Raw genomic sequence first — 27,921 nt, forward strand, 5'->3', positions numbered from 1 at the left:
GGTAAATATAATCCATTGTAACTTAAGTGGATGCAACATGTTCATTGTGTGTTATAAATCATCATACTCTTAAAAGCTAAAATAACAAACAAGTAGGTATTAGAATACATTAAAACTGTTCTTATGATTATTTTTGAGATGATACAACATATTATAAGGTTTTTTATAATACATTATTAATTAATTATAATGCCTTAAGAAAACCCTTATAATGTATTATAAATACGGGCTTCATAGAAAGTGTTACCGTCAATTCAAGGAAATGATTCCTAAAACTAGAACAAGGTAAAACGTGGCTTATACTCCAGTGTGTTTTTAGCTTGTGATTTATTAAAACGACAGATTCATTTATTGACTCGCAAATAGTTTGCAGTGAATAATTATATTTTTTAAAACCAGTATTTTTTTCCCAGTTAAATCCCTTTAAATCCTTTATTTCTTATACTTGAGATAAAAAAGGATCAGTACATTTGTGAAAACATCACCAACCCTGGGGTTGTTTTGCATTGAAAAGCGTACGTATAAAACATAATCTATAAATGACACAAATTTAGATTGAAGAAAGCCTAACTTTTAACTTGCATCAAAATATTTGTAATACATTTATGCAATAAACATAGGCTACACCTGGGCAAGAAAAGCCTAGGCCTATAATAAGCATCTACTCTGCCTTTATCATCAACTTAAAAAATAGTACGAAATGTATAGTGGAAAATATTTTATTGTTCACGTGTAGTAGGTTTTTATTTATTTATTTTTTCCCCACAATAGAGCAAATAATTTCAAGGGAGAATTAGAAAACCACAAACAAGCAACAAGTGTTTAACATGTACTGTAAAATTCTCTGCAAAGAAAGCGATTTGAAGTAGTCTATCCACATTGGCACTAGTCCCTATCGATTAGTAGCGGATTGTAAATATTAGCGTTTTTTTATTATGCAAGGCTTGTGATATTGCAGTAGAGGCGGGCAGTGGAAGGGTGGGGAACGCCATTTAAAGTCAGTGACTCTTGACAGGAATGTGCGTCCACTGCGCTCAGGCAGCGCTCCGCTGCTCTTACTTTATTTTTAACACTTTGGGTGGGTCAAACAGCGGCTGATGAGAATGAGCTGCAGCAGCTCTCCCCCACCGTAACCTAGACCTCAGCGCCTCTCATGGGATTATTACAGCCCTTCAAATAACGGACTTTATTATAAAGACATCGACAAAGAAGCGTGTCAATCTCCCGGACTGTTTTTCATTTGTATAGGTAAGTATACTGTTATTTGAAACTCAGTTATAGAGGGCCTGTCTTCAGTTTAGGATTCCCAATGTCATTTTCTATTAGATGTATTAGAAGAGTTTGTTTCTTGTTTCGTTTTAATCACATTATATATATATATATATGTGTGTGTGTATCTCTGAGTAGCAAAAGAATGTTTAATATCGCAATGACCGGTTTAATTATTGTTCTTTTCATAAAAGTAGCCTATTGCAGGCTTATGAGAAGCGCAGTGACCTGTTGAGCACTGAACGCTCAGTGTAAACACATTCATGTTGGCATGTGTGATCAGTACAGATAAAAAGCCCTTGGAGAAAACATATTGGATACAAACCAATGCAAATATGTAAGAGCTGTTAATTTCCCTACACAATTATGTGCTTTTCACTTTGAGAACTTTAATTTGACCGTTAAATTCAGTTACTTTGTTCATTTAATAACTAGCAGCTCTCATCTTTCTTCTATATGATCATTAATTTGACTCTGTGAGTTACTCTAAACGAGGTCCAAGCTGGGTTGTTTTGACCCAGCGGTTGGGTTACTAACCAGAAGGTTGGGTTAAACATTTAACCCAACCGCTGGGTCAAAACAGCCCAATTGCTGGGTTTGTCCCTATTTTACCCAGCACTGGGTTGTATTTAACCCATCATTTTTTAGAGTGTAGCTGAGTTGAGCTTGTCCAAACTGGTAGACCACATTGGACCTGAAACAAACCAGCTTGTCGTACATTTAAGGCAGTCAAGTTGGATTTTGGAACATAGACCAGTTTGGGCACCTAGAAACTAGCCACCATGTTCCAACAGCCTCGGTTATCAACTGGACTTTCCAACAGAGGATCAGCACACATTCGGCTGGTCTCTTTGTTTCTCATTGAATAAACAGAAGAAAGCTGTTTCACAGTATTAGCAAAAGAAAAACAGCTGTCACTAAGCCTTTGAAATAATAAAATTACGTGAGCTGTTTCAAGCTCACCTTATAGGGAGAACCGCTGTGGCGTAAACACCATTACTTACTGCCCAGCACTTCATAATATGACCATAAAGTTAATTCCAGGAATAGTTTTGTATTATACTGTCTGACTGTTAATTCTATGCTCTGCTTGCCTCAAGACCACTGCTGTGTTTAAAACTTACTGCATCTTTAATGGAACAGTTTATTCAGAAATTAAAATCATGTCAGCCTTTTTTGTTTGCACTGTATGGAAAGGAGCACCGTGAACATTCTTTGAAACGTCTCTTTTACAGAAGAAAGAAAGTCACGGTTTGGAATGACACGGGTGTGAATAAATAATGACAGAATTTAAGTTTCAGGGTAAACATTTCTTCAAGGCAGTGATTATACCCACAATTTACTTTCCTTAATCTCATTTAAACACAGAATACTTTGGTTCTCCAGCTGTTCCTACAGTAACATGGCACATACAGTGTATCATGATTCATACCACACCTAAGTGTGGCCTCTCCCCTCACACATGTGAGAAATAACCCGCTGTGTCGGCTTCCTGGACAGTAGATAGCCGCCCTCTCAGCTTCGGTTGCAGAATTTGAGAGTAAACACACTGTGACATTATCATGGCAGTGATAGATATTATTAGCTAGAGATACTGCTCTTGCAGTATTTAAATTACAGTTTTTATTTTACAGTTATTGGCAAAAATAATGTTAATGACCTAAAAATGGTTCCGATTCAATAATCTAGCATATGTAGACTTATAAACATTTAAATAGTTCACACAAAAATGAAAAAATAAAGTATGCCTATGCAAAGAGATTTAAGAGCTACCGCAGATAGAATGTTTTTCAGGGAACAACAAATTAAATTTTGGTCTGTTACTCACAAAAAGCTATCATATGGCTTGAGAAAACAAATAATAAGGACTTATTAAGGACTACTTGTAATTTTTGGAGCTTGACAGCTTGGTTACTATATATTTACATTGTATGGAAAAGAGCAGCATCAATGTCCTTCAAAAGTTCTTCTTTTGTGTTCTATAGAAGAAAGAAAGTCAGAGGTTTGGAATGACATTATGACATAATTTTCTTTTTTAGGTGAATAATTTTTTCATAGCTGTCCCTACTGTCCCTCTCTTTCGTTTGAGATAGTAGATACTTCGTAATAAACTGTATGTGTGGATGTGAGCATATTGTAGAGACAGTGACACCACACGCAGAGAGAGCAGCAAAGTTGTGCCTCTTGTGATAATGGGTTTCCCGCTGATGGGTGGAGAATAGTTCTTTGATAACATCCCCCCTGCGCTGGCCTGATACAGAGAGAGAGAAAGAGTGAGAACCACCATCACCCCTCTTTCTGACACCTGTTAGATTCTCCACTTCCCTCAGTTCTTGAGCCAGTGTTGATTTTTATTTTGTATATTGTACAACTGACATATTAACACCTTGCATTGTTACAGTACACTAACCCTGCAAATAGGATGTGAAATTCATTTGGTCCAGTGCTTTTCAATGGCCTAGATATTTGGAGCCAACTAGAGCAGAAGCTTTTTATCGTCTCAAGTTGTTCACTGCTAATGATTAGTGAGGATTTTCCTCTCTAATTTTCTGACTGTGAGAAGAAACACGCAAGTAAATATCTGATCACGTAGCGTGTGACGAAGTAGGAAAATTTGTGAAAGGTGCTCTTCACATTCTCTTACTCAGAGGGGTTGCCCAGCCCCCCGTTTAGGGTGATAAGACTACACATGAGCAACATGCCTCACAAAGATAGAACTATCTTAGCAGCTAACCTTCACTCGCCATTCCACAGTAGCATGCGTAAATACACACCCTCGTTAAGAGCGACGGTTAGAGGACATGTGCTAAAAATGGCGGTCTTTGGAATCCTGAGGGTGTCGGAAAATATTCTATAAGGGAAACAGGTATACATTTATTAATTGTATTATTCATTAATTGCCATTTTTGCCATTCTTATAGACAGGGACAAGCAAAGAGGCAGGTAATGATAGGAGGATGGACAACTATGAGACAGTTTTTGGCATAAGAACCACCACAAATTTGCACATGTGACTCATGGTCCTCAGAGTCTTAAATTATCATCTAACTTAAGAATGATCATCTAACTTAATAAATGATTCTAACAGAATATTGTAAAATTGTTGACAACAGTAAAAACATCATGTTTATGGTCATGCTGCCCACATACATTAAATTCCTATTTTGTATTTTTTTTCCCCAATTAATTTGTTTTCATTACAAGTTATATTATCAATATAGCAATTTGAGTGAAATTTTGTGTGAAAACCTTTTTTAATGGCAGCAGCACTTGAGCTGAAATCAACAAAACCACAATTTAAGAATGTTCCAAACAGCATCTTGTGCTTCAATGTAAGCAAGAACACCATTTTTTAAAACAGATAAACTGATAAGGGACCGTGGAAATAATACAGAATCTTTATTATGTCTTTGTTTTACATTTTCACAATTCTTAAACTTATTACTTCCATTTTTTTTCAATTACAGTTACTGTGTTCCCCACTGTATATAAACAGGCTCATATAATCATGTTATGTGCCAACATTAAGGGGCTGTTCACACAGAACACTTTTTTGCATTATACTTTTTCATTGTTTTTCTATGTAAACATGCGCTAGACAATTACGTTGGACCATTGCGGTTACGTCTTTTCCAGTTTCTTGCACATGACGTTTTAAAACAGACTTCTCAAGTTAAAATAAGTTACCTCGAGACCTTTTTTGCCCATTCCACTGCTCATGTTTTGCATTTTTCAATGCAAAAATGCGTTCTATGTGAATGGTCCCTTAGGCACGAGTATTGAATATCTAAATATATTGAGGTGCAAACAGAAATTTCAAAATGTTTAAAGGTCACTTCAGTGCAAAATCTAAAATGACTTCTTAGATAAATGTCCAGTTAAACTCCATCTCTTTCACCTTTCAGATCATCCATCTCTGGCATTCCACTGTCTTGTCTTCGTGTAGCACTGTGAGGTGTTTGGTTTCTCTCATTCCTCTTCATCTCAGTGGCAACTATGACCTCCACCACAGACTTTGACAATGCTGAAATCACTCAGCAGTACAGCCGCATCAACACCCGCTTTGAACTGTCTGATGAAGAGCTCGACAACGACAACAGCTCGGCCAGACTCTTTGAGCGTTCGCGCATTAAAGCACTTGCAGGTGGGTCGTCTCAAGTGACATAAAACTGAGCACATGTTGCTTTGGCTTACATATACAGAGGCCCACAAATGTGCAAATACATATACAGATGCACAGGCAGCTGAACCCTATCCTCTCCTGCCCCCCTTGACCAGCCAGGATCATTTGCACATACCCAGCATGCCTCTGTATGACTGAGCTGGACAGCTGCCCTGCCCGTCTGTGCCCATAGCTTAGATCTCCGGGATGGTTGCAGGAGCTTGTAATTTTTGGCACACCTGTGGGGTCTGCTGCTCTCAGAGACAGCAAGATTTAAATAGCGTTTGAGTTTGAGTGACAGTACACTATCATAATTTTTTTTTTCTGAAGAAAATTAAACTACAATATACTGTCATGTAATTTATATTTACACTTGTATGCCATGCATTGTTTGAGTTTGAGTTTGAGTGACAGTACACTATCATAATTTTTTTTTTCTGAAGAAAGTTAAACTAGAATATACTGTCATGTAATTTATATTTACACTTGTATGCCATGCATTTAGTTTTTTGAGAATAAGTTATGTTTTTTTTATTCAAGGCTAGGGGTCTTTCTGTTTTGAAATGCATTAGCGATGGTGTACTCAAATACGGCCTGCTTCTTTGAGCCAAGTGTATGTTGCTGAGCCAGGGGGAGTGTGATGTGTTCTGTCGGTGCGTCTGTGCTCTGCCCTTTCTCTAATGCAATTAGAGAGAGTTCAAAAGTGAGGGAGAGCAAGCGAGCGAGAGAGAAGTGGTTCCCATTCTTCACCGTTGATTTACGGCTTCTGAACAGACACGAATCCCTCTGAGTATACGAAGTACACTTTGAGTACACAGTCATTAATACAGTTGTAGTTTGTATTTACAGTACATCAGGGCCCAAACCGCTTATGCACGCACTTACAGTCTGACATCACATTGTATTTGTAACAAATCAAAACACACACAAACACGTGTACAGCCATTTGATTAAATTTTAGATGAGTGTGTGTGTGTTGTGGGGCGAACAGGAATGGGGGCATAATATATGCATGGCTGGGGTGCTGGAGAACCACTCCATGTGCTACCGGGGACAGGCACAACAGCATCACTGCTAAGTGAAGAGTGAGTGAGGGCGGGAAGGAGAAAGAGAGAGAGGGAGGGAGGGCGGACAAGAGGAAGAAAACAGGACTTGAGACAGAAGGAGGGAAGAAGAGTGTCCTGTTTGTCTCGCTCTTTCCCAGCCTTGCGTGTTGATTTAGCGTGGTGAGGATGAGCAGCCCCTGTTTGTGTCGCACGGTGCCTGTGAGCCAGACCCGGCTGAGGGAGGTCAAACTCAGCTTGAAGACCAGCAGAGAGACCATTGCGATCCGCCCTACCCCTGTCGTCCGAGAGGTCAGCAGCCGGCAATATACCACGATAAAAGAAGTCTCGACCCGGACCAATGCACCAGGCAGTCGGAGCAGAAGCACCCCGCCAGTTTACAGGGCCCAAAGCAGGAGAGGGGGCAAAACTAACAGTCCCCACATTCGTGAGCCTGAGCACCTGCCGGAGAGGAACGGAACTTTACTGGGCATCACACCTAAAGTAGTGCCCATGACTCTCACTTCAGTCTCCTCAACTTCATCATCCTCTTCCTCCTGCACCCCGAGGGGCCATCGGCCCTCACCTCCACGATCCTCACCATCTTGCCCCCTGTCCCCGTCCCGGAGTATGAGACGAGCACGCTGGCTGAGCTACAGTGCTTCCAACATCTGCTTCAACAACTCCATCCTGGATGGGCGATTCAGACAACTGCAAGGTAGTGTCCTGCTAGAGTTTTTTTCCTCCCATCCTCGAGAAGGGGGCAGTCTTTCCCGGCATACCCCACCACAGGGGACTTACAGGAATAGGTAGAGATCCAGAATGGGAAGGACATTAAGGTGGTATTCTAGATTGTTCTCTAAGGGGTGCTATGGGAACTGGTTTGTCTTTTTATGTGCAGTATTTATTAATTTCATTTTTTATGCTGTATATACGCCCCAATTGCTCACTGTGTTACCTCTAAATATTTAATGACAAACTCATAAAAAGGCCATTCAGTGGGAAAAAATACATCTTGTGCCCCACCATATCTGTCTTTTTCTTGCTGAAGTACAAATTGATTGGTACACTGGTGGACTACCCCCCATCTACTTCTTGTCTTCTGCTATTCTTACTTCTTACAGGAAAATGTTGTCTCTGTCTTTTTCTCTGTTTTGGGGTATTCAGCATTGAGGTCTCCTACCTCACTTATTCTCTCCTGGCAGCTCTTTATTTTTTAGAGATAAGCTGACTGTCACTGTTAATTTGTGTAAAACTGAGCTTCCTCTTTCTCTCCGATGAGAGCATTCTTTTAATGCTGTGGAACACAAAGAGCATAGTTCAGAGAGACTGTATTTTTTCTATAACTATCACTAATGTTTACATGTATAGTATGAATACATAGGAAGGGATTAAACTTGGTTAGCATAAAGACAAATAGACATGGACTAGTTTTGCATTCTACTTTTCTACTGCTCAAGTTAAAGGTGTTTTCTAAGCCATGCATCACTAATACTAATGCTCATACTTAGGGTTATGGGTTTTATGGAAACCCGTTTTAGAGTAAATAATAATAAAAGTAATTGTGAGATAAAGTTTAAAATAAGAAATATAGTAACACTGTGAGATATGAAGTCACACTATAAGATCTAAAGTTGCAATTGTGAAATACAGTTGGTCACTATAAACAGTTGGTTACTATAAAGTTGCAATTATGAGAAATATAGTTGCAAGTACCTGAGACATGAGTCCTACCTAAAACTGAGCAGCTTGTTGTCTGATGGACGGTAAAATGGGTGAAAAATCTTACAGATCTACATTGAAGGAGGGACTCAACAAGGACAAGAACATCATAAAGATCACCCAAACCGCCTCCATCATTGCTACAGGTGTTACATGGGAAAGAACCACTTACATTGCATCTAAATCTATTGCTTCTATGTGTCCTCCCATCACAAAGCTCTCTGTTACTTGTGATTTTGTGTTGGTAAGGACCTAACCTTGTAGGTCCAGAGCCCTCCAAACAATGACTAAGGTATGAGAATTTAGTGAGACTGCAGGTCACATCCAATGAAGGCTGACTGTGGGAAAAACATTGGCTTGTTGTGTACAGGGAAAATCCATCAATATGAATATTTCACAGACCTTTCATGTGAGTTGGAGAGAATATCAGAGATCAGCAGGACCCTAGTGAAACAAACTCTATTTAGACTCACTGCTGTTCTAATGGAGAGAGAGAGAGAGACGCATTTAGTAGAGGTTAGACTACAGTCCAGCTGTACAAAGTGTGGGCAGGAAGAGGAATCATTTGGCAGTAGTTTGATCATGAAATATGTAGTGTTGCCAAGCTTAGATCTCTTATTATGCTTTAGCACATCTGGAGCTTTCCTAAATCTGGAAGGAACATGGTAAATTGCACTTTAAAAAGTGAAACGGTGCAGTTGATACTTTATAGAGCTTCACCTACCTGACCTGACCGTTAATATATATATATATATATTTTTTTTGGTGTAACCCAATAAGTCAAGGTTTGCCGGGTTAGCATGGCCTCCTAGCCATTGCTGGTAGATGCTATACTTATACCATCTGGACCAAAAAAATAAATAAAAATCTCTGTTGACAGTTGTTCAAATAATTTATTTGCAAGCAACACGTATTTTTACAACGTGTTTTACCTTTCATGAAAACTCAGGATAGTCACAAATGAAGGGCTTTGGACTGATTGGCAATCACTGTTGTTGTGACATAATTTTCCTTTGGCTCCAGGGTAATTAGCCATGTATTAGCCATGACATTTACGGCTCAGGAGATTGCCTGAAAAGTATTTACATTTATTTTTTACTTGAATAAAATCATTTTATTTAGATGTTATCACATAAAATACATGTTTGAGGTTACTAGAAAATCAAGAAAAAAAAAGTTTTTTTTTTCCCCAGTGTGCCAACATTAAGAAACAATTACTACAACTCTTTAAATTAATTACCTAAATTAATGGGAAAGGCTAATGGCTTGGGGATACAGGTGTGATTAATGATATAAAACATTTTTTATGACATTTCAAATTTAAATATTTAGGGCAAAATGAAAGCTATTTTGTCTCTCTACAGATGTACTGCCAAAAAAATGCGCTTTTGGCCCAACATTGTCCTAAATGTCACAATCTCTAGATGGAGTGCCCATGAAGCTTCGCTAGAGGGCATTCCATTACAGACTCTTGCCACTTTACCCTGGACTTCATTCCCCATAATCCTTTGCATGAACTCATCATCACTGATTGCATTCCTGTGTTCCGCCTTGCCTTGCCTTGTTTTTGACCCTGGACTGTTCCTTGTTTTCTGATCGTTTGCTGCCTGCCCCTGACCTTCGCCTGTTTATTGGGTTACTCTTTTGCCTCTTCCTGGATTATACCTGTTTGCTGTTGTTTGACCCTGCCTGTTTTGACCACTCTTTTGAATAAAGCCTGCACTTGGATCCACCAACCCCGTTGTCACGCCTCCACGTTACACTAAAGTAATTTTAATTTTATTTTTAGCACTTTTGACAACCCATGCCTTTCTAAACAGCTTTACAAAAAATGTGTATTTTCATGTCCATTATACAGAAATAACATTTGATATAAAACTCACTAATCTTAACACCTCTGAAAGATTGTTCCTGCACATGCTCAAAAATAGTTCAGACATCATGCATTACACATTTGAATGTTCATTATTTTTTCATTGCTTTGTGATCCAGATGAAGGAGACATGCTTTCATACACTTTAGAGTAATTTAACAGTGTTGTAGTCGAGACCAGTTCATTCTAGTCCAAGTCCAGACCAAGACCTGAGAAGGCTGAGTCTGATTCAAGGCTGAGACAAGAAGAGGGTCAAGTCTGAGACTGTTTAGCTGTAGTTTAAGCATAAATGGGAAGGTAATGTTTCTAGATTGGCTTAAAAGCATGCATCCATTCTCCACCCAGTACACATTCTAATGTTTTCTAATGTCTTTTTCGCCCTCTTCTCTCACTCACTCTGTTTTTTCTATCTCTCTCTTTTTGTCATTTCCGTCCCTCCATCTTTCCAGTTTCCTGCGGCCATAGGATCTGAATCATTTATAAAATTCATCATTAAGAATGCACAATTTATTAATTTTTTTTTGTTTGTTAGAAACTTAAATAAACGTGGTGCTACAGAAGACATGCTCATGAAAAACACATGGACATACATAATAAATACACTATAAAGAATACACATACATAGATTATATACTATAATCACTGTCCGATTATGACAAATCTTTTTGGATTTTTAAAAAGGGCTTTTTGAAGGTTTGAGTGCGAGATGTTAAAAATACGGCTTTAGGGCATTTCTACAGTCCACAGCTTTGTTTAACTATTTTATTACATAATGTATTCCATATATGTCTGCTCTCCATCAAAATGGGTGAATCTCATGAAAACTGTCAAGAAATCATAAAAATGAAGCCTACAGTATTTTTATGGCCATTAAGATATTATGCAGTGTGACATTATTTTCAGTACAGTTGAGCACATTGAAAATCTGCAGTAATGGGATTTTTAATTAAATTTATTGCACAATTCTGAGTATACATCATGGCAGTATTTATTATACTGAATTTAATTTAAGCTGATATGAAAATGGAAATGCTTAACTGCCATTAAATTGTCAGAGTGCAAAAAAAGAAAACAAAATGGTCCTACAAATAGGGCTTTTTATTTATGCAAAATATTATTTCTTATTTTATTATTTTGAATCTGATATATTTCTATGATTCAAGTATTTTTAATTGTTTCAATTCACTTTATTTTTCATGTAAATAAAACATCAGATGTGAAACTACAAGGCCACATCAGAGTAGCTGAATGTTTTCCCTTTCTGTCAAAACCAGATGAGCGAGAGGCTGTCCAGAAGAAGACCTTCACAAAATGGGTGAATTCAATTTTAGCCAGAGTCAGCTGCCGAATCTCAGATCTCTATCTAGACCTTCGGGATGGGAGAATGCTCATCAAACTACTGGGGGTTCTGTCAGGGGAGAGACTGGTGAGTATAATGTGTGTTTAATGTGTCAAACCTTGATTAGTCCACACCACAGAACAAGAATTAATTGCCATTTACTGAAGTCTTTGCAGTAATATCTTTGATTCTCCATTTTTCCACCATTCAGCCCAAGCCGACCAAGGGGCGAATGCGCATCCACTGTCTGGAGAATGTGGACAAAGCTCTACAGTTTCTAAAGGAACAGAAGGTGCACTTAGAGAACATGGGATCACATGATATTGTAGATGGGAACCACCGGCTCATCCTAGGCCTTATCTGGACCATCATTCTTCGCTTCCAGGTCAGCCCGTTATTCTGATGAAACAACTTTTTTGACCACTCTATTCATTCTGTGCCTCTAAATATAATTTAAACCAAACAATAAGGAAAGTTTAGAAATTAAAAACTAAATTAAAACATGTCTCAGGCTATAAAACATACAGTACAAAACAATCCAGACTTTCTGATATTACAGTAGACCTACAGCAGAGTTTTTGTATTGTGTCTTTGGCTGATTGGAAAAGCTTACATTTATTTGGTTGATTCGAAAAGCTTATATTTATTTTTAAATCTCTCATTTTGATAGCAGGATATTTTTAGCCCAGCTACTTCAAACAATATACTGCTACATAATCCAGACCTTTAAAAATGAAAGGAAATAGACCGGAATGGGAATTGTTGACTGCTCTTTATTCTGCCTGGCTCCCACAGCAATGTACAAACTATTGAGATATAAAAAGTCAGGATCTAAATAAAGTAACAATGCCTCTGCATATCCAAGAATGGATGCCCAAGGGCGAATTACAGTAGCTCTTCTAATTAATGTGAGATTTAGAGTACATGAAATGTCAATTGATATGAGAATTTACTGCTTTTATTATTGCATTTAACAGAAGGAAGGTCTAGTTGACAGAAATACAGTAAGAGTGACAGAAAGAGGTATGAATATAGTTTAAATGCACATGTGGGATTAATTTCAGCTTTTGTTCTTTCTTTCCTCATGTGGATACAGATTCAAGACATTATAGTAGAGACAGGACAAGCTGATAAGACAGGCCGGCAAGAGACCCGCTCGGCCAAAGATGCACTACTCCTCTGGTGCCAGATGAAGACTGCAGGGTAGGACAACAGTTGTCATACTTTAGTAATAACGAAGCTATAGCAAATCCTCAATTTTTTATGAGAAATTTGTGGTTGCAGATGGATTTGTCTGATGTTGTTTTGTATCTGCAGGTACCCCAGTGTAAACATCACCAATTTCACCACAAGCTGGAAAGATGGCATGGCTTTCAATGCTCTCATTCACAAACACAGGTGATAAATATCAAGACAAAATGTAAATATTAAGACAAAAGATAGCTTGTGGAGACATTTCTTAGTGGTTAGGAGACATGCATTGACCCATTGAGCAGATGTGTTCACTTGTTTCTTCTAGACACCACTGAGATTACATGGAGAGCAACTTTAAACCTTTGCATAAATCTCATGATTTCTCTACGAAATAAGATTCGATTTCGTAGAATCTCATATGTATAATTTCCAATCACAAACTGAGTTGAGATTTGCGAAAATATCAATGTCTGCAATCAAAAGCCTGAGATTTCAAAATGAACATTCATCCTCCAAGATCATGTTATTGATCAACAAAAAGTTTACATTTAAATTAAACCTCCCAAGCAACCACTGAGAAATGAAATTGATATAATAGATATAAACCAAATACCCTCTTAATTTCACTGCATCAGGCCAGATCTGGTGGACTATGGCAATCTACAGAGGTCCAATCCCACTCACAACCTTCAGCAGGCCTTTAATGTAGCTGAAAAAAAGCTTGGTGTCACCAAGCTCCTGGACCCAGAAGGCAAGTAACACCTACTGACTATTAAGCTAAAAATATAAAAATTATACTCCCATTATAGAGAAAACATCTTTATATTCTATTGTTTGCAGATGTGTTCACTGAGAACCCAGATGAGAAGTCTATAATCACATACGTTGTTGCATTTTACCACTACTTCTCCAAGATGAAAGCTCTGGCAGTTGAGGGCAAGCGAGTTGGAAAGGTGCAAAATTTAAGCTTGTCCGCTCCCATGTGAATTTTATGTGTAAAGCAAGAGGACATTTGCATTGATCTATACTTATATTTTCCAGGTGCTAGACCAGGCCATTGAAACAGAGAAGATGATTGAGAAGTATGAAACATTGTCATCAGACCTGCTAACATGGATTGAGCAAACCATCATTGTCCTGAACAACCGCAAGCTTGCTAACTCCCTTACAGGCGTCCAACAGCAATTGCAGGCTTTCAACTCTTACCGTACCGTGGAGAAACCACCTAAGTAATTCAGGCTATTTATGAACAAATGTCTCTTTTTTTGTAGTAAGCAACCAACTGCTAAGCAACCAACTTTGAATTACTTTTTAACTCTTAACTCTTCAGGTTCCAGGAGAAAGGCAACTTGGAAGTACTGCTGTTTACCATCCAGAGCAGAATGAGGGCCAACAATCAGAAAGTCTACACACCTAAAGAGGGTGCACTGGTGTCTGATATCAACAAAGTGAGATGCTAAGTTTAATGCTGCATTGATTTAAAATCAGGCAGTATGAATTTCCAACCTCCAATTAGGGAAGGTGCAACATAATGCCACTTGAAGTCAGACTTTGAACATATATCTGCAAAACAATATTTGCCTTTTTATGTTCTAAACATCAAAAAATAGAATATGGTGGTCATTTGGCGAGATAAAGTAGGAATATCCCATATCTGACTTTAAATGGGGGCACAATAAGCTCCAGCAATAATATTAATCAATTAATGAGAAACACTGTTATGAACCAAACAGACACCTGTTAGTCCCAACCACTTCAGGTAAATTTTCTGCAGGGACAGTGACAAAGGTTGAACATAATAGTAAATCCAGTGGTCTGAGAGAGTCTGAGCTGTTTGAGTGTGTGTGCCTTTGTTCTCAGGCATGGGAGTGGTTGGAGAAGGCAGAACATGACCGTGAGCGGGTCCTAAGAGATGAACTCATTAGACAGGAGAAGCTGGAGCAGATGGCTCGTCGCTTTGAAAGGAAGGCAGCTATGAGAGAGACCTGGCTTCTAGAGAATCAGAGACTGGTTTCACAGGTAACTCACCATCCACAGCCTTCTTCTAAAAGACGAAAGGCGCAGAGAACTTTTATTTAGATTCCCATCATTTCATAGTTGCCTACACCAGAAGAGTGAAATTAATTATCATTATTTTGCTTTCTACTTTGAAGGATAACTTTGGCTATGACTTACCAGCAGTTGAGGCAGCTAAGAAGAAACATGATGCCATAGAGACAGACATTGCTGCATATGAAGAACGCGTTCAGGCACTGGTTGCCCTGTCAAAAGAACTGGAAGCAGAACGATACCATGATGCTAAACGCATTGATGCTAGAAAAGAAAATATCTTGAGGCTGTGGGACTACTTGCAGGAGCTCCTGAAAGCTCGCAGAGGTCGTCTAGACAAGAACCTCACCCTTCAGAGAATCTTCCAGGAGATGCTCCACATCATTAGCTGGATGGATGAAATGAAGGTAGGAAAGACAATTGAGCAAATAGTGTGCTTGTTGCTTGAATATTATGGTTGCACTGTAAGTCATGTAATTGAAGCAAAAATATATTATGTTATTCAATCAATTTCTTATGTGACATTTGTTCTTTAGAGCCGACTCTTGTCCCCAGACTTTGGAAAACACTTATTGGAAGTGGAAGACTTGTTGCAGAAACATTCGTTGCTAGATGCTGATATAGCAGTGCAGGCAGAAAAAGTACGATCAGCCAATGCAGCTGCTCTTAAATTTGCCAATGGTGACAGTGAGTACAGTTGAACCCTTGTATTTTTCTGTTGATTTGGGTGATGTAGGTGTGAAGCAGTCTCTGTAGTCTTTATTTGTTACACACACTGTTCATTGTTATTTTTCTTTCCTGCTCTTAATTGTCTAGGTTATAAACCATGTGACCCACAAGTGATCCGTGATCGGGTACAACACTTGGACCTGTGCTACCAGGAGTTGTGTGCTCTGGCAGCTCAGAGAAAAGCCCGTCTTGAGCAGTCGCGACGACTTTGGAACTTTTTATGGGAAATTGCAGAGTTGGAGAGCTGGATTCGGGAAAAGGAGCACATCTTTTCCTCTCTTGACCATGGTAAGGACCTGACCAGTGTGCTGGTACTGCAGAGCAAACACAGCGTCTTTGAGGATGAGCTTGCCGCCAGACGGGACAACTTGAAGCAGGTGATGGACGAGGGAGAGAGCATGATTCAGGCCAAGCACTTGGGTTCCCCTAAAGTGCAGCAGCGCATGGATGATGTGCGAAATCAGTGGCAGCAGCTGGAGGAACTGGCCGCCTTCCGTAAACAGAATCTGCAGGACACGCAACGCTTCTTCCAGTTTCAGGGTGATGCTGATGACCTCAAAGCCTGGCTGGTTGATGCTATGCGTCAGATGAGCAGTGATGACATTGGGCATGATGAGTACACTACGCAGCGACTGCTCAAGAAACACCGTGACTTAAGAGATGAGGCTGCTAAGAACGGAGCCAACATTGACGCTCTATCCAAACAGGCCAATGCACTTCCTGAGGAATTAAGGCACACACCAGACATCCAGGGGCGTCTTAATGATATCCGGGATATGTATATAGAGCTTTTGACCCTCTCAGACCTGAGGCAGAAGAAGCTAGATGACACAATGGCTCTTTACACTATCTTTAGTGAGACGGACGCTTGTGAGCTCTGGATGGGCCAGAAGGAGACCTGGCTGGTTGGGCTGGAGACACCAGAGAATTTGGAAGAGCTAGAAGTTGTACAAAACAGGTATGGCTGTTGGTTTTATGAACCCAGAGATAGTACTGTAAGCGTGTTTCATAAACTGGAAAACTATTCCAATTTATGCCACTGTCATTAAATGTTGTGTTTGTTTGCAGGCTAAGCATTCTTGCTCAGGAAATGGGTAATATGCAGGCTCGGGTTGATAACGTCAATAAAGCAGCCAAACAACTTGAAGACAGCAGATATCCACAAACAAAACAAGTGAAAGACTGTAAAACTCGTCTCAATAGAAGGTAAGAGTTATTATCACGGATATGAAAGCCAGTCCCAATTAAAAATACTTTGTAAATAATCTGTAATGTTCCTTTTTTCTCTTCTTATAGATGGGAAGCTTTTAAAGCAATGGTGGAGGATAAGAAACATAAAGTAGATTCAGCCCTCAGCCTACATAACTATGATCTTGAATGTGATGAGACAGAGTCATGGATAAAAGAGAAGACACGAGTCATTGAGTCAACACAGGACCTTGGAAATGATCTGGCTGCAGTCATTACCATTCAAAGGAAGCTATTTGGAATAGAAAGAGACCTTGCTGCCATCCAAGATAAGTTGGATTTCCTGCGTAATGAGGCCCAGAAGCTTGTGAAGGACCACCCAGAAAATGCTTCTGATATATTTGCCAGACAGGAAGAGTTGGATGCTGCATGGGACACCTTGAAACGCACCCTGAAAAACCGAGAAGACTCTCTTGGGGAAGTCAGCAAGCTGCAGACCTTCCTACAGGACATGGATGATTTTCAAGCCTGGCTGTTCAAGACACAGAAGGCTGTTGCATCTGAAGACATGCCTGATGGTTTACCAGAGGCTGAGCAGTTCCTGAGTCTTCATGATGCTGTGAGGGCTGATATGGATGCCCATGAAGAAGACTACCACTGTGTGAGGGACACAGGAGCAGCTGTCATTCAGGGCCAAGAAGATGATCCTCAGTACCAACAGCTGGAGCAGAGGCTGGTCGGTCTTGATAAGGGATGGGATGAGCTGCACAAAATGTGGGACAGCCGCAAGAGCTTCCTAGATCAGGGTCTCGGCTTCCAACAGTTCATGAGGGACGCCAAGCAGGCTGAGGCCATATTAAATAACCAGGTATACGTACATACAGTTTTCATCTGATGAACCTTGTAATGAAAACAGTCATTTTGGGAAACCCAAACCTTGCCAATATTGCCACCTGCTTATTATTCTTTGCCAATTACCTTCAATTGCAGTTCCATAATATTGTTCCTCCCTTTAATTTGCCATGTCTCTTTCTGTGTCTTTTTCCTGTACTTGTTAAAAGGAATACACTCTAGCCCACATAGACAAGCCTGACACCCTGGATGGAGCAGAGAAGGCCCTGAAGAAGCACGAGGACTTTGTTACCACCATGGATGTTAATGAGGAGAAGATATTCAGCACACTGGAGACTGGTCAGAGGCTGGTGGACAGTGGAAACCTTTACTCAGAAAGGGTCAATGACAAGATGGGCTCGATTGAAGATAGGTCTGTTTTTTTATATTATTTCATTTTACATCCAAGGTCAGACATACAACATAATTTACATAGAACATTCCTCTTTGACCTAGCATATGAACTATCCACTAAAATAAACTTGCCCTTTCAATCCAATTTCCATGCTTAAAGAGACAGTAAAAGTATATAAGACAGACGATTTTCAGTTCAATAGGCTCCAGCATCCCACACGATCCTACATAAAAAAGTTAATGATTTTGCCTATTACTTACTGTATCCTCTGGACCAGTATATAAAGTGAAGTGAAGTGACATGTGGCCAAGTATGGTGACCCAAAATGGCATAAAATGGCATGACAAGAACATTTACATCAAATTGACTGTTGTCAACCCACAATGTCAGTGTAATTCAGAAAGCAACCATAGTTTTCTACTCAAAGTTCATGTTAATGTATTCATGCATTTGTGCTTTCTTTGTGCTGAATCAGCAGTGTGTGAGAGAAGCATTATACTGTAAAGGAGTAGACTGCACTTCCCCTATTAGCCCAGGCAGTCTGTAGCTCCTTAAGATGGGCGCCTGTTCTGATGGGTATTGATCTCTTTGTGAAAGTATACCTAATCCATTGGTTTATGTTGCTTTTTTTAAAGTGTTCTCTCTGCAGTGAGAAAATGGATGAGTAAAGAAACGCCATTTCAATGTCTGTCAGTGTTCACATTTTACCATATAAAGTTCTTACACCACTTTGCACTAGAGACCAACCAGTAAATAACCCATGTATTTGTGTGTATATGTCTTCAGGTACAACAAGAATCGAGACAAAGCCAAGGAAGTCTCAGGGAAACTAAAGGACAACAGGGAACTTCAGCACTTTCTTCAAAACACCCAGGATGTGAGTAATGCTTTACTCAAAATTTTCATATGCAAGATCTCTCAGATTTGCTTCTAATATGAATGTAATGTTCTTTGTGACCTTTTCTCTCATTCAATGAACATTTACTTCTCTATTTTAGCTTACACTATGGATAAATGAGAAAATGCTGACTGCACAGGATACATCATATGATGAGGCTCGGAACCTCCATAGCAAGTGGCAAAAACACCAGGCCTTCATGGCAGAACTAGCATCCAACAAGGATTGGCTTCATAATATTGATAAGGTATATATAGCAATTTTATATGAACTTTAATAAAGCACAGCAGTTGGGTTTCCGAAGTAAAAATCCCATATCCAATCTCCACATGGGACATATTTTACTATAACTTTCAAACATTTAAAAACAGACCTACCTTGAGCTCTAATTTGTTATTAAATGATGTAAGATTCTGTTGAAGCCCTAGTATCAATGTGTTGAAATAATTGAAAAAATGAATATGTACTTTGAACCATGCACGTATTAGGAGGGACAGGAACTGATGGAATCTAAGCCTGAGATTGAGCCCATTGTCATGGATCGTCTTGCTAAGCTTCATGAACTATGGGATAAGCTGGAGAGCACCACACAAGAGAAGGCTCGGCTGCTTTTTGATGCAAACCGTTCTGAGCTGTTTGATCAGAGCCTGGCTGACCTGAAGAAATGGTTGGCTGAATTGCAGCAGCAGCTCCAGGGTGATGTGGATGAAGAAGTGAAGGATCTTACCAGTGCCAACATCCTACTGAAAAAACATCAGGTGGGACATAAAATGTTACTTTTTCATTGTTTTGTGTCTGCTACAAATCAGTTGATTACCTCACTTGAAGCCAACTATTGTCTGTGCTTTGTCGTTCCATATTTGGTGGTAATTTATAGAATACTGCTTAAATCTGCCCTATTCTCCCCTAGATGACAGATAATCAAGTTCGGGATCGTGCACGAGAGCTTGAAGAACTTCAAGAAGCTGTACAGCAGCACGCTTCTCTTAGAGAGGACCAACCTGAGCTTGAAGTTGAGCAGCAGACACTTCAGAGGGACTTCCAGAAGCTCCTCACACCTCTCGCTCAACGCAGGGGCAAGCTGGAGGCCGCTAAGGCAGTGCACCAGTTCTTCAGAGATCTTGCAGATGAGATAGTATGTACCAAAATCACAGCTATCCATATATTCAAATTACAGCTTCTTGGAATGCATCATTAGTTTTTGTTGATCTTTCTTCTTAAAGAACTTTTACATAGAAGTTTTGATTTGTTCTCCTCAGCTCTGGGTTAATGAGAGGTTACCAATGGCAATGTCAGAAGATCATGGCAACAATCTTCAGACTGTCCAACTTCTGCTCAAGAAGAACCAAGTGAGTTGTTCATTTTTTCCACTTACCCCCCAAAATCATTACTAATTATTCAGCGTGGTAGAGCACAACATGACTTGACAACATGGACTATTTCAATTAATGGTCTATTTATATAATTTATATTTAATTTACCATGTGATCATATCCCCTTTCATATACCCCACCCACCCCTATCATATAATCCTTTCATATCCTGCACAGTCTCTTCAAAAAGAGATTGACGGCCACCAGCCACGCATTGATGAAGTGTCAGAGCGCGGTCGGCGCATGGTGGCAGCAGCAGAGGGCAGTCCAGAAGAAGAACACATGTCTGAGGAAATGAAGAAGCTTCAAGAGGTGTGGGCAAAGCTGCAGGATGAGATGGCCCAACGGAGAGCACGGCTTTATGGCTCTAATGAGGCCCAACAGTATTACAATGATGCAGATGAGGCTGAGGCCTGGATAGGGGAACAAGAACTTTATATGATCTCTGATGAGAAGGCCAAGGTAAAAATGTAATAAACTGCAAAATGCTGTTTGTCTTGAAAATCTTCAAAATGCCAAGTTATGTCAACTCTGTGCGGGCTCCAAATTTTGTGTGCAATGAAAAGCCATACTAAAATAAATTGTCTGTGACAATTAATCTCTCTGGGTTGTAGGATGAACAGAGTGCTATGATCATGCTGAAGCGACACCTGCTTCTGAAGCAGGTAGTGGATGACTATGCACACTCCATCCAGCAGCTGGCAGACCGTGCCCAGAAAATGCTGGCTGAAGAGCACCCAGATGGGTATAGTGGACTAACTGCATGTCTTTATGTATTGTATATTGAGTAGAGTGGGCCAAGCTGAACTGAATCCTAAGGCACCCAGTGTATGTTAAAAAAAAATCCATAACAAAGATGAATCTTTATTTGTCTGTATGTGAAGTGAGGCCATCATCCGGAGACAAGGACAAGTTGATAAGCAGTATGCTGGGCTGAAGGAGCTGGCAGAGGACCGAAAAAAGAAGCTGGACCACATATATCATCATTTCTTACTTAGCCGTGAAGTGGAGGATCTTGAGCAGTGGATTGCAGAGCGTGATGTGGTGGCATCTTCACAAGAGATGGGCCAAGACCTCGACCATGTGACGGTAAATAGGAACCTACCCCACATTTACTATCTCTCACGTAAAAGCATGTTTTGACATGTGCAATGCAAAATTTTACATATTCAGTAATACTTATATTTTAGATCAATATAATTAATTACACAATCATTATGTTTCTAATTACATCAATATTTTAGATCCTGCGAGATAAGTTCAGGGAGTTTGCACGGGAGACAGGGACAGTGGGTCAAGAACGTGTAGACACTGTGAACCAGATCATAGATGATATGATCGAAGCAGGCCACAGTGAGGCAGCGACCCTGGCAGAGTGGAAGGATGGCATCAATGAGAGTTGGGCAGATTTGCTGGAACTCATCGACACTCGTGCCCAGCTCCTCACAGCCTCCTATGACCTGCTTAAGTAAGTACAGAAGAATTCAATAGACTATATGTCACTCAATGCAGTGAGTGGCGTGCTTTTATCAGATCATATTATTCCTACTGACTCACTGTATCTCACACAAAAACAAGCCAAGAGGTGCTTTCACACCTGGCTCGTTTCCCCCCTTAGCTCGGTTCGTTTGGGCATATGTGAACACGGCAATCGCGCCCGGATCCGCACCAAAACAATCGGTCCGAGTTTGCCTGAACGAGGTGGTCTCGGTTCGATTGAAAACGAACTCTGGAGCGGTTGGGTTGTAGTGAGAAAGCAATCCGATCTAACGGACCAACGAACCAGGCTATATCACAAACAAGATTATAATTACTTAACATTATACCTGTGTGAGGTGTTGAATTGGACTGGAAAACATTATCTAAAATATTCTGTGAATTTGGTCAGGTATTTTTATGATGGGAAGGAGCTGGTTGCTCACATTGAGGAGAAGAAGAATGAGCTTCCTGATGATCTGGGAGAAGACTTCAGCAAAGCAGAGTCCTTCCACCGAATGCATGCTGCATTTGAAAGGGACATCAGCTGCCTCGGCAAACAGGCAAGGAAAACACATTACATGAACAAGTGGTTGTCGTAATAAGTTTAATGTTTTCATCTCCCTGTGGCTTGTACATATTTATAAGCCAGTGGCTTGTGTAGAAAATCTGAAAAATTATATCTCAAAAAGTTACGAGATTTTTCATATCTCTTTCCTGGCAGGTGAAACAGTTCCAGGAGACTGCAACTAGACTGTATGCCCAGTATGCAGGAGATCAGGCCACTGCTATTCAAGCAACTGAAGAAGAGGTTGTGGAGGCCTGGAATGGTCTGCTGGCTGCTTGCGCAGGCAGGAGGAAGCAGCTGGAGGATACAGCTGACAAATTCCGCTTCTTCACCATGGTGAGAGATCTGCTGGCCTGGATGGAAAGCATCATTCAGCAGATAGAGACACAGGAAAAGCCACGGTATGAAAATGTATCATTGTAGCCATCACAGTAGAGATGTCAAAGTTCCTTTTTGTGATGAAATTTGTTTCTTGTTGTCCAATGAAGAGATGTCTCCTCAGTGGAGCTCCTGATGAAGTATCACCAAGGGATCCGTGCTGAAATTGAGACGCGTGGGCCAAAGTTTAATCAGTGTGTGGAGCTGGGCCGGGCCCTCCTGGAACGCAAGCATAAGGACTCTGCAGAGGTAATCAGACATGGAAGGTAGCAGGTGTAGCAGTTTGCCACAACAAAGTGTCCGGAAAGCATCCATTTTCATTTACACTTCTTCTGCTCACAGATTAAGGAGAAGCTGATGCAACTAGTAGAAAAGAGGAAGGAGATGATGGTCAAGTGGGATGAAAGATGGGATTGGCTTAGACTTTGTAAGTCCACAAATGTCATACAAATGTAGGCTACACACTACCACATATTAAAGCTGCTTATAATTATATCTCCTTCTAGTACTGGAGGTATGTCAGTTTGCTCGGGATGCATCTGTAGCAGAGGCCTGGCTGATTGCCCAGGAGCCATACGTGGCCAGCAGGGATCTGGGTGAGACAGTGGATGAGGTCGAAAAACTGCTCAAAAGACATGAAGCCTTCGAGAAATCCACTGCTACATGGGAAGAGCGTTTCTCAGCACTGGAACGTCTTACAACAGTATGTATATTTTAAACTTTGATGTATTAAACTCAACTCACACCATTGATACAATAATGCTACCTCAAATTATGTGGATTGTTTGCATTGGCAGGCACCACTCACTGACTATTAATAATCTGTTGTAGCTGGAGCTGCTGGAAATTCGGAAACAACAACAGGACATACTACAATACAGACAAGAGGCGGAAAAAGACAGCAGGTGTATATATACGATCTGGGTAACACCGTCCTTCCCTAACTCCATATTCCATACTAAAATTTGACATTCAAACTCTGACCATAGGAGAGAAGACACAGGGTTTGCAGAGGAGTCCTCACAACTCTACACCACAGAAGAACAGTCTCTGGTGAGTTTAGTGCAAGTTTTTGTAAGAATCTCTAATCATCTTTCTTGTCATTATATTAAAGGGTTAGTTCACCCAAAAATGAAAATTAGCCCACAAATTACTCACCCTCAAGTCATCCTAGGTGTGCCAGGTCCACACACTCCGTCTGTGGTGTATATTTTTTCGGCGCCCATGTTAACGGATCAGAGCGTTCACACTGCACGCGATTGCGGTCCGGCAGTGTACTCCAGGAGCGGTGCGTCTGCAGCAGTCATGCTGCGATCGTTTCCGCACGGAATCTATTTCTGCTGTGCTGCACATGCTGAATTAAAGTGGCAGCGCATTATTTGCGGTAAAAATTAACACCAATGCATGGCAAAAAACATTCCTGGACACAAAATCCCTTTTTCTGCCATATGTCTATTCTAGAGACATTTTGTTACATCTTTACTTAGTGATTATTTTGCCTTATGTCTGTTCTAGAGACATGTTACAACTTTTTGATAAAGCTCTAATTGGTTTTCTTTTGGAAATATGTTTCAAATTCACACTGAATGCATTAATAACTGTAAAGCATGTCTGTGTGTGTCAAAATCGTGATTAAAATAGAAATGGCAAAATTTATCAAAGAAATCGCGATAGGTTGTTTTTGTCCATATCGCACAGCCCTACAAGCAAGTGCTTCTTTTTCACAGGGAACAGAAAAAAGGTTCGAGAGGGTCTGCTGTGACCCTAATCTTTAGCTATTAGGATTAGGTATTCCCAATAATTCTGGAAAATAATACTTCCCTACTTGAGGGCGAGTAATTTGTGGGCTAATTTTCATTTTTGAGTGAACTAACCCTTTAACAACATTCTTATCAGATATTCTTTCACATTTCATGTTCTCATCTCCTAATGCAAATACAGCATACAAAACCCTATAATATAATTGTACTTTTTGTACTGCAAATGTTTGTTAAATTAATGCCTGTAATACTTGTTTGAATCTGTATCCAAACTTTATTCTTTTGTGGTCTTCAGTCTGGTTTAGGAGTAATAGAGCCAAGTTCCGTGGGAGCTGATGGCACAGCAGGGGACTCCACTGTGCCTTTGATCTCAGAGATGCAGGAAAGTGGCTCAGTGGAGCCGGACCCTTCCACATCCATCCAGGTTACCAAAGAGGCAGAAAAAGCTGCTACGCTTCCCACTGAATCTTCACAAGTTCAACCAGTCTTGATTGAGGGAACTCTATCCCGCAAACATGAGATGGAGGGACCCAATAAGAAGGCATCCAACAGGTTAGCTGCTGTTTATAGAACCAAGACATTGACTAGGATATCACAGCGACTGGGCTCTTTGACTTCGGCAAGATCACCCAGGTCACCCTAGAAACCACCCATAATGCTCTATCTAGCATTGTTGCAGCGTGTTTTGCATGGGCAGCCACTTACAATTACAGAAGAAATCTAGTTGTCTTGATTAAGTATAATGCTTCAAGCTTCATTTTCAATCACATAAAGTAGTCATCATTTTACCAATGAGCTTAATTTAAAACTGTCTACCCTCTCATCTCTTGTCTCAGGTCCTGGAACAACCTTTACTGTGTGCTCAAACCTGGGCAGCTCTCTGCCTACAAGGATGCCAAGAGCTTTAGTCACAGTGTCACCTACCATGGCGAGGAACCCCTGAACCTCAGCAATGCTTCATGCGAGATCTTGACTAACTATAAGAAAAAGAAGCAGGTGTTCAAACTCCAGTAAGCGTCTTGGTCATCAATCTTGATATCAAGTTTAAAATAAAAAATTATTTAAGTGTTGTGAGATATATTACATATAGGACTTACTTACTTGTTTTATCCTTGTTCCATTTGCCAGACTTGAAGATGGAAGTGAATATCTGTTCCAGTGTAAAGATGAGGTGCGCTATTGACTGCTTCTTCTAATTAGCTCCTTATAGTTAATATAATCTTTGAAATATGCAGTGAACAACATCAAAAATAATTGTCCTTTTGACCACAGGAGGAACTTCAGAACTGGACTCAGGCTATAGAACAGGCAGCACAAGCTGTGACAGAAGAACCAGTTGCAGGGCCATCAGGATTGAAGGCACAAAGCCTACCTCCACCTTCTTCCACTCCTCTAGAGGTTCCCTCAACCAAGAAGGAGAAGGAGAAGAGGTTTAGTCTGTTCGCTAAGAAGAAATAAACTCCTGGATATAATGTGACAGGTGAAATGGAACAGATTTATAACACCATTTTTTTTAACATTATATTAATTTGTATGAATTTAGCTATATGAAATGTAGATTACACTGCTGCCTGTATCTAAGCTATTCAAGTGTTGCTAATGTCCACACATATTGCTTTTTTATGTTTTATTGTATTTTTCCTATACTAGAGTCACATACCACATTCACTTTGTATACAAATAAAAGCACAGGAACCGATCAAATTTAACCAAAAATATTTGTGAGAAAAAAGCATTTATTTTTGTCTTGATTTTTTAATGTGTTGAGTTTCTTTAGGCATGCTTCAGTATGTATTTTGACTATAAATAACATGCATAGTTTTGTTAATCTGCCTTATTCCTTGAAAATGGTTGCAAATGTAATACTGTGCTCTTTGCATCGGAACTGATAGAATTTTAATAGAGTTTGACAATGGAGAGGTATTTCTTTTGTAAATGGCCATCAGCTAGCAGGAGGTGTGGTGATGAAGGTGTATAACACTGTACACTATGCTGTTAACATGCACTATATGCAATATGCATATAGTGCTTTTAGACTGTCCTAGGTGTCGTATTTTTCATTATTCCAACAAACATATGAATATTAATATTATAATAATATTATATTCAAATGTGAACATATTAATGCTATTATATATGAATGCATTAAGAAGCACAGCCATTGTACTAAAGAGAAGACAAAGATGAGAGGGGTAGATTTATTATGGTGCTATATCTTTAAGATAAGAGTTTTATCCTCTCATGACTCAGGTTCCCCAGTATGGCTGTCGCAGGCCTAAATCACATTATAAATACCCTTACACAAGGACAGCAAAACCATTATAAGCACTAAAGTGTATGTCTCACGTCATCATAACAATGATTAAAATTTGAAAGATATGTGTACAGCTTGGATAATGCAGTATAAATTAAACTTGGTAGCTAATGAATGTTTGAAAACATGGAGAACGGTGTGCCATACAAATATGAATGTAGAAATAGTGGTAAAGGGGAAATTGTACCTGTAACAAATAATAATAATAATAATAACAAAACTTCCTAAATACATTTAACTGAATGCCCATATTCGCAAATTAAATATTCATTATGCTTACTTATATTTTATCTGTCACATACGTTTTCGAAATTTATCAAAACAGTAAAACAGTACATTGTCTGATCTACTGATTAGATTTTAAGTGCCCTATTTCCAAAGTCTTAGTTTTTTCGTAGTTTTTACTGTTTCTGGCAGGCACTGCAAACTAAAAGTGTTATTTTTTTTTAACAGTAGTTTAATTGAATCTACATGTACTTTCAGAATACGTTTACATGGTATCAGTGTGGTCCTTTATTAAGGTGGTGATTTTTTTGGGCCATTACATCTTGGACCTCCAAATCTTTCAGATTGTTTTGTGTTATTTCTTTCTTTTTTGGTTTAAACATTGCAGTCTATGTTAGAATTAACTCCCTTTCAGAATGCTTCCATTCTCTATTCTCCTTTTATATCTATATGTTCAATGCAAAATCACATATAATAAGTTGAAAGCAAGGTATGACTCATTTTAGGAGTATGAAAATCAATAAACTCTCTGTTTGCAGTAACCATTGCCCCTTGTTGTCTGTTAAAGGACTTGTAGTGTGTTTATGGCTGAGCTTTGTTAGCCTTGTTTACTCTCCAATTTAGTGATTATTAAAACAGTATAATCAGGTAAAGTTAAACTATTTTCACCAAGTAAACTTAGTGATTGTGATTGTTATAATATACTGCTAATATACTGATATAATATACTTGTCCTGTAGAAGACAATGCTCAGTAAGAAGTGTGAGAATGAGAAAATAGTGATGTTTAGTTCATGACGTTCATGGAGAAAAAATGTGAACATATTTAAACTACTGCTACTTAACAATAGTACAAATTAATACGGTAACGAGTTTCTATGAATGTTTAAAAAAGATGTTATACAGACTCAAGATTCTCTTGACCATGAATTAAACAAATGACATATTTTTGATTCAAAAACTATTATTAAACCTACAATAATCCTGGGACCATATATATATATATATTTTTTTTTTTGTTTGTTTGTTTTTTTTTAAAAGTTGCATTCAAAACTTGACTCAAAAAAATGTAGGTGGACATGAATCTACTGATTCGAATGAATGATTCGACCCAGT

At 39.4% G+C, this 27,921-nt stretch overlaps 1 protein-coding gene and 1 long non-coding RNA gene across 3 annotated transcripts; one reads left to right on the plus strand and one right to left on the minus strand.

Moving 5' to 3' along the window:
- Positions 1–996: 996 nt before the first annotated feature.
- On the plus strand, positions 997–27,257 carry sptb (spectrin, beta, erythrocytic). 2 transcript variants are annotated; one of them, XM_016452730.1, is made up of 37 exons: positions 997–1,248; positions 5,175–5,413; positions 11,344–11,495; positions 11,620–11,793; positions 12,505–12,611; positions 12,726–12,806; positions 13,238–13,353; positions 13,443–13,555; positions 13,644–13,831; positions 13,933–14,050; positions 14,463–14,621; positions 14,756–15,058; positions 15,188–15,338; positions 15,468–16,338; positions 16,449–16,586; positions 16,677–17,436; positions 17,630–17,832; positions 18,601–18,691; positions 18,813–18,959; positions 19,201–19,470; positions 19,623–19,847; positions 19,972–20,061; positions 20,263–20,547; positions 20,700–20,830; positions 20,970–21,174; positions 21,330–21,553; positions 21,974–22,124; positions 22,286–22,530; positions 22,618–22,756; positions 22,850–22,934; positions 23,014–23,210; positions 23,339–23,412; positions 23,497–23,560; positions 24,563–24,819; positions 25,104–25,277; positions 25,396–25,438; positions 25,540–27,257. In XM_016452730.1, the coding sequence occupies exons 2-37, from the start codon at positions 5,266–5,268 to the stop codon at positions 25,723–25,725; spliced, it is 7,065 nt and encodes a 2,354-aa protein (XP_016308216.1). In that variant the 5' UTR covers positions 997–1,248; positions 5,175–5,265; the 3' UTR covers positions 25,726–27,257. The 2 variants fall into 2 exon arrangements, with proteins under 2 accessions (XP_016308216.1, XP_016308215.1); XM_016452729.1 differs by lacking the exons at positions 997–1,248; positions 5,175–5,413 and adding an exon at positions 6,592–7,192.
- Positions 22,763–25,436, minus strand: LOC107662653 (uncharacterized). The gene is made up of 3 exons (XR_001631236.1): positions 25,369–25,436; positions 25,192–25,244; positions 22,763–22,870 (listed from the first exon to the last, which is right to left on the minus strand). It is a non-coding gene; the product is annotated as an uncharacterized LOC107662653 (long non-coding RNA).
- Positions 27,258–27,921: the final 664 nt, after the last annotated feature.

This window comes from Sinocyclocheilus anshuiensis, unplaced genomic scaffold, assembly GCF_001515605.1.
Source record: "Sinocyclocheilus anshuiensis isolate Anshui unplaced genomic scaffold, SAMN03320099.WGS_v1.1 scaffold715, whole genome shotgun sequence".
Classification (NCBI taxonomy): domain Eukaryota; kingdom Metazoa; phylum Chordata; class Actinopteri; order Cypriniformes; family Cyprinidae; genus Sinocyclocheilus; species Sinocyclocheilus anshuiensis.